The sequence below is a fragment of the Haliotis asinina genome, chromosome 1 (genome assembly GCF_037392515.1).
Source record: "Haliotis asinina isolate JCU_RB_2024 chromosome 1, JCU_Hal_asi_v2, whole genome shotgun sequence".
Taxonomy (NCBI): domain Eukaryota; kingdom Metazoa; phylum Mollusca; class Gastropoda; order Lepetellida; family Haliotidae; genus Haliotis; species Haliotis asinina.
In genome coordinates, this window is record NC_090280.1 from 82,185,906 (window position 1) to 82,203,456 (window position 17,551).

Below are 17,551 nucleotides of genomic sequence, written 5' to 3' on the forward strand. Positions count from 1 at the left end.
TTGTATGTGGACTGACACATGTAAAACGACCATATGTACTTTCATGAATGTCGTCTCCCATGGAACTTCGGTAGTCTTTATGATCCAGGCCCCGTGCTTCAAACAGTTTAAAAATAACATTGATATGTTCGGTAAATTAAAGATGTTCTTTACTACTCATTCGGGGCCCATGGGTTGATGGACCCTCTGTGTTTGTTTATGTTTCCTCCGTGATCATCTTAACTCTCACTGAGAGATGACGTTTTCACATTGGCCGCGTGACCGCCTGGAGTGCCGATCTGTGGTAATCCATTTGGTACTTCGTGTTGGAAATTCTTTATCACGAATAACCGAGTCATGTGTGATGTACGGATATTACATGCGAATGTAAATCAAAGGAAGAGCGAGAACTCTAAACGTCATATGAAAGTTTAGTATTGGCTAATGGAGCATGTTTGGAGTGAGTGAATTTAGATTTATGTCGCACTCAGCAATATTCCAAGTATATGCTGGCTCTCTCTAGATAATCGAGTCTGGACCAGACAATCCTGTGATAAACAGCACGAGCATCGATAAGCGCAATTGGGAACCAATGACATGGGTCAACCAAGTCAGTGAGCCTGACCACACTATCCCGTTCGTTGTCTCTTACAAGCATGGGTTACTGAAGACCTATTCTGTCCCGGATCTTCATGGGTCAGAATGTTTGGGGTGTATGGTATTGCAGCTAGGCTACGCTAGAGGCTCCCCTGTACAAAAGTTTAACCTATTGAAACTAGCCCTCCCTCAATATATGGATGTACCTCAATGTCAAATTCAACTTTTCATAAAGTCAATAAGGAGGGTCAGGGATTTTAGTTGTTGGGTATTATACCATACATTGCCATTCTGCTCGGTTATTAATATTTCTTGAAGAGTAAATGCCAGAAACTAGAAAACGACCATAGTTATCTGCTCTTGGGAAAATTGTTGGCCATTTTCGCTTCTGTTAATAACCTAGTTCTTTTTGTGTTTCGATTTTTTTTTCATTTTATCAATGAACTCATAAGGCTGCCACTGAAACAAAGACAACAGTCCTTTTTCAACTTTTGTTTATTGCATACCAACAATACTTTCCAGGGATCTGTTATCACCAACTGAAACACATGTTCCTATAATGTAATTGTGATTGTAAAATTCTTGTCAAGCAAAATAATGACATATGGTCAGTTAGGTCTTGGAAATTAGTGACTGCTGTTTTATGCCATTGTTACCAGTCATGCAGACCGATGGTTGATAGTGAGAAGCCCATGAGATGAAATCAGTTGCTTTCAACAGAGTGTCTCATATGCACATGCAAAAGTGTCAGAAAGACGAAAAAGACCATTTAGGTGGAACAGGACAAACATGTGATGTGCAAGGACTAAGATGATAGTGTTATCCATTCCATAGTCATTTTTAACTTAGTGGGTTTAGTTTTATGCCGCACTCAGCAACATTCCAGCTATATGGCGACAGTCTGTAAATAATCAAGTCTGGACCTGACAATCCAGTGATCAACAGTGGGAACACCAGGAACTGATGACATGTGTCAACCAAGTCAGCGAGCTTGACCACCCGATCCTGTTAGTCAGCTAATATGACAAGCATAGTTGCCTTTTATGGCAAGCATGGGTTGCTGAAGGCCTATTCTACCCCGGACCTTCTTTCACTCCACTATAGTTACAATTTAAAGTCACATCAGCAGTATTTAGCCATTGTATGTCACTCAGATATAATCAAATTGAAACTCAGTAAATGGTGTATAGGAAGATCATTGTTTGAATACTTCAGATGTGTCCCACGTATGTACAAATTCAGAGCAGGTATCACAGGAGATACTTTAATACTTGCACCACATTCTAGGGTTGGCTAAAATGATTACTGGAATATCATGAATGGGAAAACCTATCAATGATTATCCATATGAAAATTGTGGCACCATTAATATTATACAGAACCTATTCTTATGAAATAAAATATCAGTTTACACAAACTTAGCCTTTACCTATGGGTTGCTATGGGTTGCCTTTACCTATGGGTTGCCTTTACCTATGGGTTGCTATGGGTTGCCTTTACCTATGGGTTGCTATGGGTTGCCTTTACCTATGGGTTGCTACTTAATTATGTTCAGGACAGTATTTTGGTAGTAATCCAAACTTGAATAAGGTACAACTCACTGATGTGAAATATGTTGATTTTTTCTGGTATTTTTGCTCAAAGTTACTTTTCCAATATTTAGTAACAATCAGTTAATATTTAAGTCAATGATAATAAATCTGTCCTGCCACATTCCTCCATCACCCTGAGAAGATATTGTTCTTGGTGTAGTCTGTTTAAAACCAACAAATCAGTTCAAGGCTTGGTTGCAGGGTGAAGGAGGAAACCAGAGCTTGCTCAGACTACTGAGAACTGAGATTAATTTGGCAACATTTGTCATGCGAGCCTATACGTCCACACATCTCAGGCTTGCAGTCAGGTGTTAACCCTACTCAGGGATAGCAACAGGTAAATATGGTTTCAGCTGAAATTCCGCTTGAGATCTGGCAGCAGACCTCCAACAGGGTCCAGGATCGACTGATTTGCATTTAAATCAGCGGATTTCCGCAGGTTCGTGCAAAACTGCCATCCCTGCCTTCTGCATCTGTCCACAGGCAGATGGAGGGGTCATAAACAATTCATACTTACTACGGGGCTAATATGACTTCTCTGCTAAACACAGCCTTTCACTGTTATATCACAACTAGTCACACATCACTGCTACACATCATATCCTACCTTTGTATTGACTTGTGATGGAAATGTAACGTACATGTATACCAAGCAGTTAAAATATTGATATTACATCAGTCTTCTGAATTTGATGACTTTAAAGCTTCCTCCTCTATATTTTGCACAATCCCGCGCTTATCACAATGTTGCAAAGCATCACACAGTTAAAGTTAAAAGATATTTAGATACTGTAACATTTACCATCTTTACATTACATAAAACCAATCTTTAAGGATTTCTTGAGATCATAAAGTTTAATGTTAAAACATACATAATTCCCATTGTGAAACATAACTTTTGAAATGAGGTGTGAATATTCTGTGCTGGGATTGTATGTTGCAAGGAAGCATGTTACACACTTACATGTGATCAGTATCTGCAACTCAGCAACGTAACTGATAACCTTGATCCTGATCCACAAACCATTCGTAGGGCTACAATCAGGACCCAGCAAATTAAAATAAAAAGTGTGAACCCAGTGGGACCGATGGATAAACTGTAGACCTGAAATTTTACTCTCACAATATAAATTAAAATACACAAAAAAATCATGTGAGGGTCTCATGAAATCTGGGGAAGAACAGACAAAGCATATTGGCTGGAGGAAAAAATATTTACAAGTTCATGGCAGATCAGTAAATGTATCAACGGCAAGTATGTGACACCTACGGCACTGTGTAGAGTTCATATAAACTGGTCTTATAATATTGTATCCTGGTTAACAAGCTGACAGATTAAATGCCACATGCAAGAAAAAACACACATAATCAAAATACATTTATCACTTGTTCATGATATAAAGTATACATTGCTGATTGTGAAAAACAAATAAACAAAATTATAAGTGTACAATCGCAAATGAAAATAGCAGATTCTGATGCTTTTCGGTATGGAGAAGTAAATTATCCAAAATGCGAATTGAACTTATAAAGTTGAAAAATGATGCAATGAAAAAAGCCTGTGAAATCACAGTTTAATAGGTTCACTAAGTTTCCTCCAGCGCCGGGGGAAAAAGTAGTTTCACCATCTATCTTGCATTGTGCTGCACCCATTGCAGTTGTTATCCATAAAATAATTATACACATTAATTATTCATCATACTTCTGAAATGCCAATCAAGCAGATCATCTCTATATACATACAATGAGTCTTCTTCCTATTGGCAAATGAACCAGTAAATGAAAAGTCTTCCTTACTCTTGTGTCCCCCGGGTGTTTCTTTTTGAGGGAAGTAAACCCAAGTACAAAATATTGCACTGTTGCGTTTTGCATTGCATGTGACCTTTAAGGTGCAGAGGACTGATTAATGAGTGGAGTACTTTCAAGCTGCACCCTGTTTCACAAAGCAATCTTGGTGATATGATTCATCTCCCATGTTTACAGCTTAAAATATACAGCTGGTTGTCAGGGCCCGCTAAAAATTAGAACTATCAAGCAACTGAATAAATTTGTCAACCTTAAGCTTACAGGACCCTGTCTACTTGGAACACTGCATGAAATCACATTTCCCATCTAAGCCTAAGTTTCATGGTCTATGACTTACAGTTGTCATTATAAACGCCCAACAGAGCTTTGCAAGTAAACAATTACTGCAGCAAGCAATTGTTTACTGTTTCAAACCTGTTTGATGTTCTGATTATAAATGACTTGTCAAAAGCTTGTCTATAAGTAGCACTGTTAAACACAGTATGAATGCTTCAAGGTGTAAACACCAGTGATGGACTGAAGGCTGACGTGCTGTTGGGACTACTCATTCGACTGTGACCAGCAGACTGAGGGCTCGGAGTCCGGATGTTTCGAAACTTCCTCCTCATCACAGAGATTAATGCTTTATGGAGAGGCTCGGAGTGGGCAAGATGTTCCTTGTCTGCAGGTGCTCGGACAGGTGTGCCACCAGGTGACCTTATCACCAACAGAGATGAATCAATATGAGTTATACACATCAAACACATACATCTGCAACATGCTTCAATACTTCAATTCATTCAAAATCAAAATCGACACTGTATTTTCAATTTTTGTTAACCATTTTCACTATTTTGATTCAATATTTGTATACCTATTTCCAATATTTCTATGCAGCCTGAACTTAATTTTGACTCCATCTCGAACAGTTTTGAATACTGGAACAAGGCAAATTGTGATTGGTTGATGTTGGGCTAATTATCCATTGAAAATTGTTGTTGGTAGACATCACAAAGTTGACGATGGGAGTTCTATGAAATCTAGTATTTTTACTTTTATGAAGAAATAAAATGACAATGATCAAATTTAGGGTCCAATATTGAAAATGGAATAGTATTGAAGTCTGGGTGAATCGTTGCAGCCCTATTCAAAATACAGTGCAACAATCCTACAACAGAACCAGCATGTACAAACATCATATTATACATCAGGAAAGATCAGCTCGGCTGCTAAGTAGGATATGTTTTGAATGTTTTACTTCTGTGTGTGTTTTTAACACTAAATAAGCAGTGTTTGCGGTGACAACACTGACAGCAAAGTTTCTCGAAACTGTCATGGATTGGCTGAAGACAAAACCACATTTTTCATCATGAATGTGATGTCACACCTTCACACAGAAAAGTTTTGTTACGAAATTTAATAGCTACATTATGAGAAAATATGAAATGAACCCCAAGTTTATTTACAGTTTGAATATAAAGTGGAAATCATCTATCAGCCCATGGACAAGTAAAATGCCTTATTTGATCGCGAGTAGTGAAAACTGATGTCGGGCGATGGGATTTTTGAACCCCTGGTCAATGCTGGAGTAAGGAAGTTATGCACAATGTAGCCACTAACACTAACACTGCTTTGTGCTGATGTTGGCCAAGGGATGTTAAACTGTACCTGATGACTTGTGTGGATCGCAATCGACGGAGTGGGTTGGAGGACATGAGTTCGGAGTGAATGCTGGACAGGGAGGACACAGAGGATGTTGAGCTGTTGGACCTACACATAAACAACAGGACATTCTAATCATTTCTAAGCCACTTAGTACAACAGCTCTAGTCAACAGATTGCCATCAGACCTGTTGCATCAGAGTGAGTGAGTGAGCTTGGTTTCATACCACTTTTAGCAATATTTCAGCAATGTGACATCAGGGGACACCAGAATGGGCTTCACACCTGTCATATCAGTGAGTGAGTGAATTTACTTTTACGCCGCAATATTCCAGATATATTAAGGCGGTCTGTAAATAACAGATTCGGGACCAGACAATCAAGTGATCAACAGCATGAGCATTGATCTGCACAACTGGGAACCGATGACATGTCAACCAAGTCAGCGAGCCTGACCACCCAATGCCATTAGTCGCCTCTTATGACAAGCATAGTCACCATTTATTGCAAGCATGGGTTGCTGAAGGCCTGTTCTACTTCACGGGTCCTGTTGTATCAGAGTTTAGTGAGGCTGCGACATGAGATAGCTGTAAGGCCGTCAGTACCTACCCACAGATGCAATACATGATATTTTTTTCAGTCTCTCAGGCATGAAAGTAGAATCTATTAATCAAGTATGTCATTGTGGATTTGATACCATTGAATTCCATATTTGAAACCTCAAACAATAACATCAAAATCGAAAGATGGTTGGTTGTCTTATCTCACACTCAAAAATATTCCAATATATGGCAGTGTTTTGTAAATATTCAAATCAGACAATCCAGTGATTGACAGTATGAGCATCCATCTATACCACTGGAATACAATGACAATGTGTTTTTTAAGTCAGTGAGTCTGACCACTTGATCTTGTTAGTCGCCTCTTTTGACAAGCATGGGTTACTGAAGATCAATTCTAACCCAGATCTTCACAGGTGCAAGGTGAAGTGACTCCTTCAGGCTACCCAGCATACTTACACAGTCCTCCGGTGTTTTCTTCGTGGCCTTGTGTCTGTAGGAGGGGTGATAAACTGAAAGGAGAATACATTGGCTTCAACCATATACACATATATAAAACACACTAGACAGCATCAATTTGTCATGGCTAGCATGTCAGAAAGTGGAAATGCCAACATTTTATACCTGAATGTTTACTGATTTTACTGGACAAGTAAGACAATATGCCAATTCTAATATTTCTGAACTTTTCACAGGACATTCTTAAACATGATATATGTAAAACCAGTTTGGAACAAAACCTCTTCTGAACACTTCAGTTTGACAGTCAATTTGTGTGATATGAACCTATCTCAAACTGCAAAATTTCAGTATGTTAAACGAAAGAAACTGACTTAAATCTCTACATATTGTTTGAAATTCGGTCCATCAATCTATTTGAACTCAAATGTGAGAACATAATTACTCAGTGCCTGAATAAAAGATTTCACTTCGGTTTCATTTAAAAAAACACTTCCAACATTTTGTGTATATTTCTGTAACCAGTAGAAAACACTTCCAACATTTCGTGTATATTTCTGTAACCAGTAGAAAAGACTTCCAACATTTCATGTATATTTCTGTAACCAGTAGAAAACAACACTTCCAACATTTCGTGTATATTTCTGTAACCAGGAGAAAACAACACTTCCAACATTTTGTGTATATTTCTGTAACCAGTAGAAAATTTGGTTGAGACCAACACACCAATAATAGTTTCCAAATCTAGTGACTGACCTACGTAAACCATTGCAACCTTAGTGATTTTATGTGTACAGCCATAACTCAAGGACATGCATGAAGTAAGGAGAAAACCACCACTGGATACTTTTGGTTACCTCATGATCTGAGCTGTCAACTCCACTAGCTGAATTGGCTTCTAATGGTGATGCTATTTGTGGTGAGCAAGATTCAGGTGAGTCGGATTTGGGTGAGCCTGTCCTTGGTGATTTTGTCTTGAGTGAGCGTGTCTTGGGTGAGCATGTCTTGGAGGAGCGTGTCTTGGGTGAGACTTTCTTTGAGTTTGGCTTAACGACGAGAGTAGTTGGAAGTGGTGGGGGTGGGGGTGGTGGAGGAGGGGGTGGTGGTGGTACAGAAGGGGGGTGACTGGGAGTGATCTTGGCAACTGGAACTTCTGAGTGAGGCTCAGACAAGCCTCTCTTTGCTCTCTTGGACAACTGGTGTGACCTTTCCTTCTTCGGGGTGTTGAGACGAGGGGAGGCATCAGCCAGGGGCTTCCTGGCAGCAAGTCTAGATGAGCATCGTCTTCCCTTGCTCTCTGTAATCAAAGTACCAGTACTGATAAGGGGCACTAGATTATATCATATTTGGCATAAATTATTATAAAAACTTTTGAATCATTTGGGATAACACCACTTTCAGTTCACTGAGGCAGGAAACTCCAAATAATATAGATGAATATTATCATTTGTGTGAACAGATAAAATTCATACTCAGTGCCACCCAGGAATTGCCAGGGTATACAACTCTGTACAACAAATAGCATAATCTGTGACTCTTTAATCGGTGTACCCAAAGCGGTGCTTTATTTTGTGTTCCATAACTTGCACTGGTGCAACTCAATATTACAAAATACAACCTAGTCATTAGTCTAAGTTGCAAGTCAACTTTTAAGTGCGTAAACTTCTACATATTGCAATAAAAGCAGTGTAGCTGGAACATATGTAGAATTTGGCTGGTGCAACTAGGTGTTGGTGCAAGTAGGTTATGATCTCTTAAATCAAGCCCTGCAAAGACAGCCTAATGAAATTGTTCCACTTTCAACACGTGCAGCTTGAATTTCAATGGTTGGACAATGAGTTAGATGAGTCAGTGTATATACTAGTGTATATACTGAATACTTGTAGCTTGCAGCAAGCAAAACTCCATTCAGGCCAGTAGACTTACTAGATAATTTTCATGGGGTAATTTTGTAAATATGTCACTCTCTCCAACTTGATAAGTTATAATACACCTTCAAATCATACAAGATTATGACCTGATCAAAATGTTCATCATATTAGCAGCTTAATGACCAAACCCATGTCATGAGGACAATATTTATTTTATTCTCATCAATATTTGTTACCTTTAACTTAGTTTCTTTGTTTAAAGTTTGGGCGAGAGAATTATTTTGTGGGCTAGTAACTTTGAGGCATAGCTAGTCTGACTTGCTGGCAAATCTGGAAACTATTTCGCACACTGTCTTATGTGTTCTGGAAGGTCGACCATTAGGGATAATATCCATTCTACATCAGGTGTGCACAGCCTACATGCTCAGACAAAGATTACTAATGTCAAATTTCTGCAAAATCTATCTGCCAAACAGCTACTACACATATAGTAGTCTATATGGAAATGCTTCTAGCCTTAATTTTACAAGTCCTGTGGCTACTTGTTGAAAGTGACCTAAGCACGACTGTCATCGAAGGATACCGAACCCAGTCGGAGCGGGTGGGTGTGTTACGAAGACTTTCACTGGCTGATTCATAGGCAGATATTTTCCAGGCTCTTTGTTTATAGCGTATAGCTGATAGGTGTTAAGTTCAAATTGCATGTGATTGAATGACTGAAGTTGTGTATTGCATATTGTCTTTAGCAGACAGCAGGGAGACACATAGGTGTCAATAAAACAGACATTGAGTTTTGTCTGTGACAGTGGCTGCTTATCACATGTTTTTTACGTAACAAGTAGATATTTACTTTTTGATGTTTGTGTACACAAGAAAAGACTACTCCTGCCCACTAACTTCTAATCCGGGCATCCCGCTTCGAGCTGTGCAAACATATTCACTGCACATGTGCTATGAGTACAATACAGCTGTTGAAACCACATTTCACAGCATCTGGGTTGAAATTAGTGAATCGTTTGAACTCAGATTTCGGAGGATTTTTTTTCATCACATTATTTTTCATCTTTTTAAACTGAATTTGCATTTTAGATCAAATGTTACTGTAAGTCCATACTGAAAGATGTCAGAATCTGCAAAGTTGTGTTCTTTTATGTTAAATGTAACCTTTAAGCATGGGACTTACAATCTCCTAAGGGATAAAACAGCTGTGTGCAACAGGGCCCTGGACTATTTGGTAATGGTAATTTTATACCCTGCAGTAATGACGTAAATGTCAAAGAAAACACTTAATACACATATTAGCAGTGTAGAAGAGATCTAGCAAATCTAGCCTGTCTACCAATCCTGCCAGTACTTTTCATTATGCTCCACTACTGAGTCTAACAAAACCTTATGGGAAGTTTACCTTTGAGACTGACCAATCAGAACACAGCTCACCAAATTGTGAAAGTGGATGTTCACACATCCATTTCGAACTTTTTATCTCGAAAAGGTTCGTACACGAACGATTCTGAATAGTATTTAGCGCACGATCGCTTCCAAGCGATGTTACAACCATGACAACAGAGAGTAAACAGTCGCCGAAAATAGGGGCAATATTCAAGGATGTCATCTTGCGGAAATATTAGCCAATGTTAACCATGTCAACAGAAACCCCAAACGTATATATATTTTTATTTGTCGAGGGATCTGTGTCAGTGACCTGAATATTTTGTAAGTCCCTCCGACCCCTAAGTAGCAGCTGTTGCCTGATTGGTTACATTATTTAACCGTCTTGCTATTGATTGGATGGTCATAAGTCGCTCGAAGGTTACCTGATGTGACCTTCTACTAGGGTTTGTTAGACTCAGTGGTGGAGTGTAACAAATAACACTAAGACTAAGTTTACTTAGACTGCACAATCCTGCCAAAATCTAGCCTGTCCTCCAAACATAAATAAAACACCATTTCAAGACTTAAAACTGGTTTGTTTTATTTTAAAGGTCACATGAACAAAAAAATCAAACATAATTAAAACACATTTATCACTTATTCAAGACATATAATATACATTGCTGCTTTAAAAAAACCCAAATAAACACAGTTATAAGCGTACAATCACGATTCAAAAGTGCAATATTTTGTACTTGGGCTTACTTCCCCCGAAACGAGCCCTCAGGAGACCGAACCCAGTCATAGCAGGTGGATATGCAGTCAAGTGTAACGACGGCTTCCGATTGGCTGTTTCATTTGCTGATATGCTGAGGGTTCATTGTGTGTACAGAAAAATGATCTGTTAGATGGGCATTTTAGAAGTATAGCCAGTCACAAGAAAGTAAGATTCTTTATGGACAACAACTTCTTTTTGTGTACTTGATGCGTCGTTTCAGTATGGATTCATATACTGTTGTCAAACAAAATCATATACACCAAAAGAAGTCGATATCCATGAAGAATGTATATAGAGATGTTGGGTTTGGAAAATACATGTTCTCTGAATTTGCGCTCGATCCAATAAAAAATCATGTCAGTAGAGATGGTAAACTACTGCATGGCTGGAATCTATCATTCGTCCAAGTACAAAGCAGGACTTGAAACTGACAAGAGTTTGCACCAGTTTCCGTCAGATCCACTCATCCACACAAAAATGTGGATCCGTCAGATCCACACAAAAATGAATGTAGTTTGTTTGCAACTCACAGACATAAAAACATGTCATGTGTATCATACGTGCCTAATTACAATATGTGGCAGATACGTGACTCGGGTGCACGAGTCATAAATCAACTTATTTTCTTTATGTTGTATAGTCTGATAGGTGTTAAGTTCAAATTGCACGTGGTCAATGATTGAAGCTGTGTATTGCATGTTGTCTTTAGCACACAAGCAGACAGACATATAGGTGTGAATAAACCAGACACTGAGCTTTCTCTGTGACAGAGACTGCTTACCACAATCAACAAGTTGTTTTACGTAACGAGTAGATTATTTACTTGTTTGTGTACACAACCAAGATTTAGACTACTGCTCACGACCTCAGACGCTGGGCATGCATACTGTTTCAAGCTCCGTGAACCTATTCACTGCGCATGCGTTTATGGACGCAGCACAGCACAGCTGTTGAAACCAGTTTTCCCCCTAGTGGTGGGGGGAATTTAGTGAAACGTTTGAACTCCAATTTCGCGGACTTTTTTTTCATTGCGTTTTTTTCAACTTTATAGGTTGAATTGGCATTTTTTATGATTTGTTTCGGTAAGTGCATACCGAAAGGTACCAGAATCTGCAAAGTTGTGTTTTACGTTGCATGTGACCTTTAAGCTATCATTTAATAAGCACACACAGAGCTTGGACTGTTAAATCTCTCCTAGTGGAATCATCAGGTTACAACATTACAGAACCAGAGTTCAGACAAGTCATTAACATCTCAGAAAGATCTGAAAACTGACCTGACATGAGGACGGACTAGATTTTTTAAAACCCGTCCTCCACAAAATTCATCCCTCTTAGACATTGGGATGGGCTATCTTTCCTACACTGATATTAGAGACTGCTAGCTGCCCTAATCCACAGGGATGAGAATTTTGCGTGAATCTACAGAATTCTGTTTATTTGATGGCAGTGGTGTCATTCATGATATATGTCATATTGTTTCAGTTAACATGACTCCCAGGATGACCATCCCATATTCCTCTTTTTTCACACATACCCATACTCATCATTGAATCCAAGTGTGCGATTTCAATCAATAAACAGAATATGTAATTAGTTCAGGGAGCACAGATTACTAGTAAGTGACTGACAGTAACTGAAGTCTTAAACAAAGATAATCACCCTTTGTAGTTGGAATGGATGTTGATACAATGGATAATCCTGTTGGGAAGGAGGGGTGTGAAATGACACTTTGGGCAAATTCGGATAGCTACATGACAGACACTAATAACTTACCCTGTGAATATTCAAAAGCCCTTTTCATCCCTCTCTTGAGGTGGTTGAGATGGTTCTGAGCCTCTTCAGGTGGAACTAGACATGCTGGGTAGTGTTCTCCGTGGAACAGACTCATCGTCTTCACCTGGAACCATTGGAAACAAAGGTATTTCTCAGTCCCTCTGGATTCCGCGATTGCAGAACAAATCATGGAACTTACCTTGCCATGCAGAAAAACGTCTGGTCTGTGGAAAACGCATTTGCGTGCAGAATCCGTGCAGAATTTGCCACTTTGCTGCTGCGGAATTTGCTCGTTTTAAAAAGTGTCAGCCGAAACGAAAAGTAGAGCTAATGTCAAAAGTAGGGTTGGTTACACATAAAAAGGACCGACATATTCATTGTGACATTTTCAAAATAATCATGATTAAAGATACTTTATCAATAAAGCAAGTTTTAAGCATTTAGTTTTAGTTTTAGTACTCAGCAGCTTGACTCCTGACAGTTTCTGAGCCTTCAGTCTGACCCACAACAAAACACATGTGATACATGTGGTCACACCTTGGGCAAGTGAGTTTGTTCAGAATTGTCTTTGTTCATCCAGCAGAAAATGGGTACCTGGTGAGATACATGTAGGTGATTAACCTTCTTGTGTCTCACAGACAGAGTTATCTAGGGTAATGATAATCAAATTCTGATTACAGCCTCCAGTGAAAAACAAGTCAGCTGGATGATAGGTGCTATACAAATGAATTACCATTATTATTTTAACTTGTTATATTCTGATGCATAACATTATGAAACTAACAACCAATGAGTTGACCATGAAGTTTTCAGCAATCATTAGTTAGTAATATGAGTTAAATTACATTTTGATTGGAAAGGACTAGGTTTATTTTCACTTTAAAGAGATAATCAAATACATCACATATTGATATGGGTGTAAAACCTGAGTTGATGATCTTAACACTTTGGTGCAGCCAGTGAGATATGGTGATCATTAAACTAGAAATATAAACTGGAAGATTTGACCCCAATTTCTCGAAACAAACTTAGGTCTGAGTTTTGACATAAGTTAGAGTTTTTACTAAAACTTGAGAAAATACATTTCCCAGAATGTACTGAAATTGATATTAAACTCAAAAATAGTAGACAGTTTGAGTTTTGTGAATATATACCTTAAGGTGTTTGAGCATTTTCTATTTTAAAAAGTGCAGATGAGTTACAAATTCAGTGGTTTCAAATTGTCAAACTCATTTTGAAATTTGAGTAAAAACTTAAGTTTGTTTCAAGAAATCGGGGTGAGGTATTCAAAATGATAATCATGGATTTTATGACACATCATCACCTCCGTCATCATCATCGCCATCTCAATCAACATCATCATCCTCTCTTCATGTAGAATCTGATGTAGAGTACTAATACTCAATGCTACTATGTGTAAGTACCTTAAGGTAGGAATAGATTCCTCCATTTTCCATCTCTTCAACCTTCTTTTTTCTCAGGATACGAGCATAAGCCTCTGGATTGGAATCCAGATACTTCACCAAATCCTGAAACAGTGGAAACTGTTGTGATAACAACTTGGCCATTCCTAACACCAAGATCTTAGGGAGACAAGTATCATTTGAATTGTGTCTAGCAGTACATGTGCTATGTTTATTATAAAAACATAGAATTGATCAAAAGCATTAGACTATCTCAGTGCAGCAAACGAAGGTCATATGCCTGTGTGGAACCAAATGTAATGTGGTTACTGGTGTTGGACGAAATACGAACAACAGTATTTGCAAATTTGAATGTTGGCAATAATTTAATTAATGTTCAGAATGATCTCATCAGCTAGTTTGGGGTTTAACCATTGTGGAGATAAACAGTGCAGTGATGGAGCAGCATAAAAAAACTAAAATGTTTCTCGGGCACATTATTTTCAAAAGTGACAAGGGCAATAGGACTTTTGATAGAAAAAAAAAGTGACGAGGGAGGTACACATTTTTACTCTTTTCTTTCAGAAATACAGCTTGGAAAGTTTAGCATGCGTTAATGAGTTGCAGATTCAGTCACTATTGTTCTTACAGACATTGATTCCTATAGTGGACAAATGGATGATCAGAACACTGGCAAGTCAAAAATTTATTTTTTAAAGGCAATAAAAAATTGTTATGAACACAAATAAAAATGATGCACTGATGCCCCAGAAACATTTCACATTTTTTATTTAGCCTAAGGTGTCTGCCTATCATGCTGAAGGCCTGGGTTCGATGCCCTCTGGAGGCACCAAGGTTTGGGCCCCGAAGTGAGCACATTTGCATAGAATCTGTGGACAATTTGCTCAAATCCACATTGTCTCAGTTCACCCAGGTGTAAAATGGGTATCCAAGGGGAGGTGCTAGCAATATGAGAGTTAAATTAACTGCACCTAGCAGGCAGCATGACTGTATGATCCCCAGGGAGTTGAAAAAGTATCAGAAAGTATGATAGTGTCCTAGCATGACTGGGGACAGTAATGCATGTGGTGCTGTGAGCAAGCAATGTGCCTGGATATGAGCTGTTACTGTTACTGAAGTACAAGTCATGCATCACATTCTGCTTCCTGCATATACCTGAACTGCTTTGTCTGTCTCTGCAGCTGCCTGATCCTCATACTCCTCCTCAGTCATAGTGGAGCAGTAGCTCTTCTTCAGACGGTGAGGTTCATCAAACTCATCCAGTGTTTCCACCTGGTCATGATCAGCGGTCAATCCACTCATGATTATCTACAACTGCTGCAACATGAGGATAATCAACCTTCAATTTCAGTGAGGGTGATGTTGGTCACTGGATGTAAGATGTTTTTCAACTCTTACAAATGGAACATGGGAACCATCAGGCAATTTATTGACCGATGCATTGGTCTTCAGCAACCATGGGGTAAGACTACTAAGAGCTACCCCCGACCCTATCAAAAACCAAAATTACTGACATGCATGCCTCACCCTAAATACACATTTTGTAAACTAGAACAGGTAAAAACAATCAATGAACTTGTTTCAGTATTGAATGTTACTAAGGGGAAGGACTCCCTTTAACAGTGCAAAAAGTGGGAAGATGGGGGTATGGCACAGGAACCCGATATCACACTGTTGGTTAAACATAGACCTAAGATCTACAGCACGTCATATATAACCAACAGTGCGATATCGGGTTCCTGTGGCGTATGGGTGGAACTCTTCCCAAAATATCAACAATTCACCATGTCACGCTGAAAATAATTTTATGTCATTCTATTAAAGTGATCTTCTGGGCAGTGATCGGACATTTTGTCCATCTGACAGTGGTAAAACTTTCGCATAACATTAACAGCTGTCAGTGTCACTTACTCGGTGTTTACAACAACATGCAAATGACGTTCAACTTTTCAGATTTTAGTTTATGCGAGTTTCTAAACCTGTTCATTATGTCAAACGTCAAAATAATCACACAAAATTTAACCCTTGTGTTGAGGGTCCTCTTTCGGTCGTACATTTTCAAAGGTTACCTTAGTGATCTTGCTAAATCTGCAATGAACCTGACCTATTCAATTTTGTTTTCAAATTTTCGCGCAGTCAGATTCACGCATGCGTGGCATTTCCGGAATGATCTAAAAGTAGTACCGATCGTGGAAACGATAAATGAAGATGTTGAAATGTGAACGACAGTATCCTTCCCAGATACCGTGATTTATGTTAAATATTTAAATGTAAAGTATTGTATTTTATTCACCACCAAAACCCGAACAAAATATAATATCTTAAACATACTTGAAACCGTACTTTAAGAATTGCTTTGAGTACGAGTGGATATCAAAACGTAGTGAACCTGTAACTATGTATTCTCGATGTAAAATTTTTGTAAAGTTTCCGTTTTATCTTGAAAGGATCATTAGTAATGTCATATCCAAAGTTCCAATGTGGTTCATGGGATATGAGTCATCACAGCACATTCAGTATTTAGCTGAAACCCTGGGCATCATACATGAACAGTGAATCAGTTATGTTCTTATGATGAAGTTATCTGGAAGGGGGCGGGAGTGTCTCCAAACCAAACTCATTCACTAAACACAAAAAGGGGAGTCACTTTAACAAGTGATTAATATTGTGGTTTGAATTTGCCTTTTTATGCACTTTAATATATAAGTGTGATTTTAACGGATTTCTACCTACCTCAAATACACAAAATGCGTCTTGCATATTTTATTTCCTGAAGTTTGTGATGCATTTATTGCAGGTGTTGCGGGGTACCAAGACAAAAAGTCTACCGAAACGGGGATCGCGAGGTTGGTACATAGCTAGAGGTTGATAGGGATTTAGTCTATCGTACAGACCCTGGGGTATATATACCCAAGAAAGCCCACGCAAGTCTAGAAAATGTGGCAAGTCTAGATTTCCATAGCTTCTGAAAATGAAGAAAGTCTCAGGGCTCCATTTCATTATATTATTTTTTTTCACTATGAACGTTTTTTCAGTAAAATATGTTCATTTCAGAGACTAGCTGTTAGTCTAATAGGGATTCGGACTAAAACGTCACTTACGCAAAACGGCACCATTTGCACATAACGGAACCTCCATGCAGCTATTCATGGACCCATCCTTCATTAAAATCACCACTACAGATTCGGCGTTTCTTAACCAACACTCACTCTCAACGGTCCTTTTCAGAACCACCAAATGATCCAAAAGAATGCTTGATAACTTGATTTTTTAAAAAATCAAATGCAATAAATCACGTAAATAAAATATTAAAACAATAAAGTCAACATAACAATGTTTTATATATTGTGCCGTTACAACCCGTAAATCAGTAGCCGTTTTCACCAATATGGTGCCGTTCTGCTGTGGTGCCGTTTTAGATAAATCCGGTTGACAGATATTGTGTAGAAAAATACATCATAAAACAGCTGCATTTTTATCATTGTTGCGGTGAGGCTCAAGTGCTACTTTTAGACCTCTCCTCGTATGTCTCGAGTGTTCATTCTATCGTTTTTTATTGCACATGACCGACTTGGCCCTTAAGCGGCGTTTGAAACGGCAAACTAGAGTTTGACAAAAGATGAAATTTAAAAAGTTGTCAAACTCGCCCTTTCACACGTCAAACCAGGGATACACTACAACAGGGATAGGTCATTTGC

The 17,551-nt window shown here is 38.6% G+C and overlaps 1 protein-coding gene across 1 annotated transcript; it reads right to left on the bottom strand.

Annotated features, from left to right (window-relative positions):
- Nucleotides 1-1,056: 1,056 nt before the first annotated feature.
- On the bottom strand, nucleotides 1,057-16,021 carry LOC137283438 (serine/arginine repetitive matrix protein 1-like). The gene is made up of 8 exons (XM_067814925.1): nucleotides 15,923-16,021; nucleotides 15,009-15,170; nucleotides 13,854-13,958; nucleotides 12,430-12,553; nucleotides 7,492-7,931; nucleotides 6,635-6,687; nucleotides 5,622-5,723; nucleotides 1,057-4,670 (listed from the first exon to the last, which is right to left on the bottom strand). Exons 2-8 carry the CDS (start codon nucleotides 15,153-15,155, stop codon nucleotides 4,466-4,468), a joined length of 1,176 nt encoding a protein of 391 aa, XP_067671026.1. The 5' UTR covers nucleotides 15,156-15,170; nucleotides 15,923-16,021; the 3' UTR covers nucleotides 1,057-4,465.
- Between the last annotated feature and the right edge of the window lie 1,530 nt (nucleotides 16,022-17,551).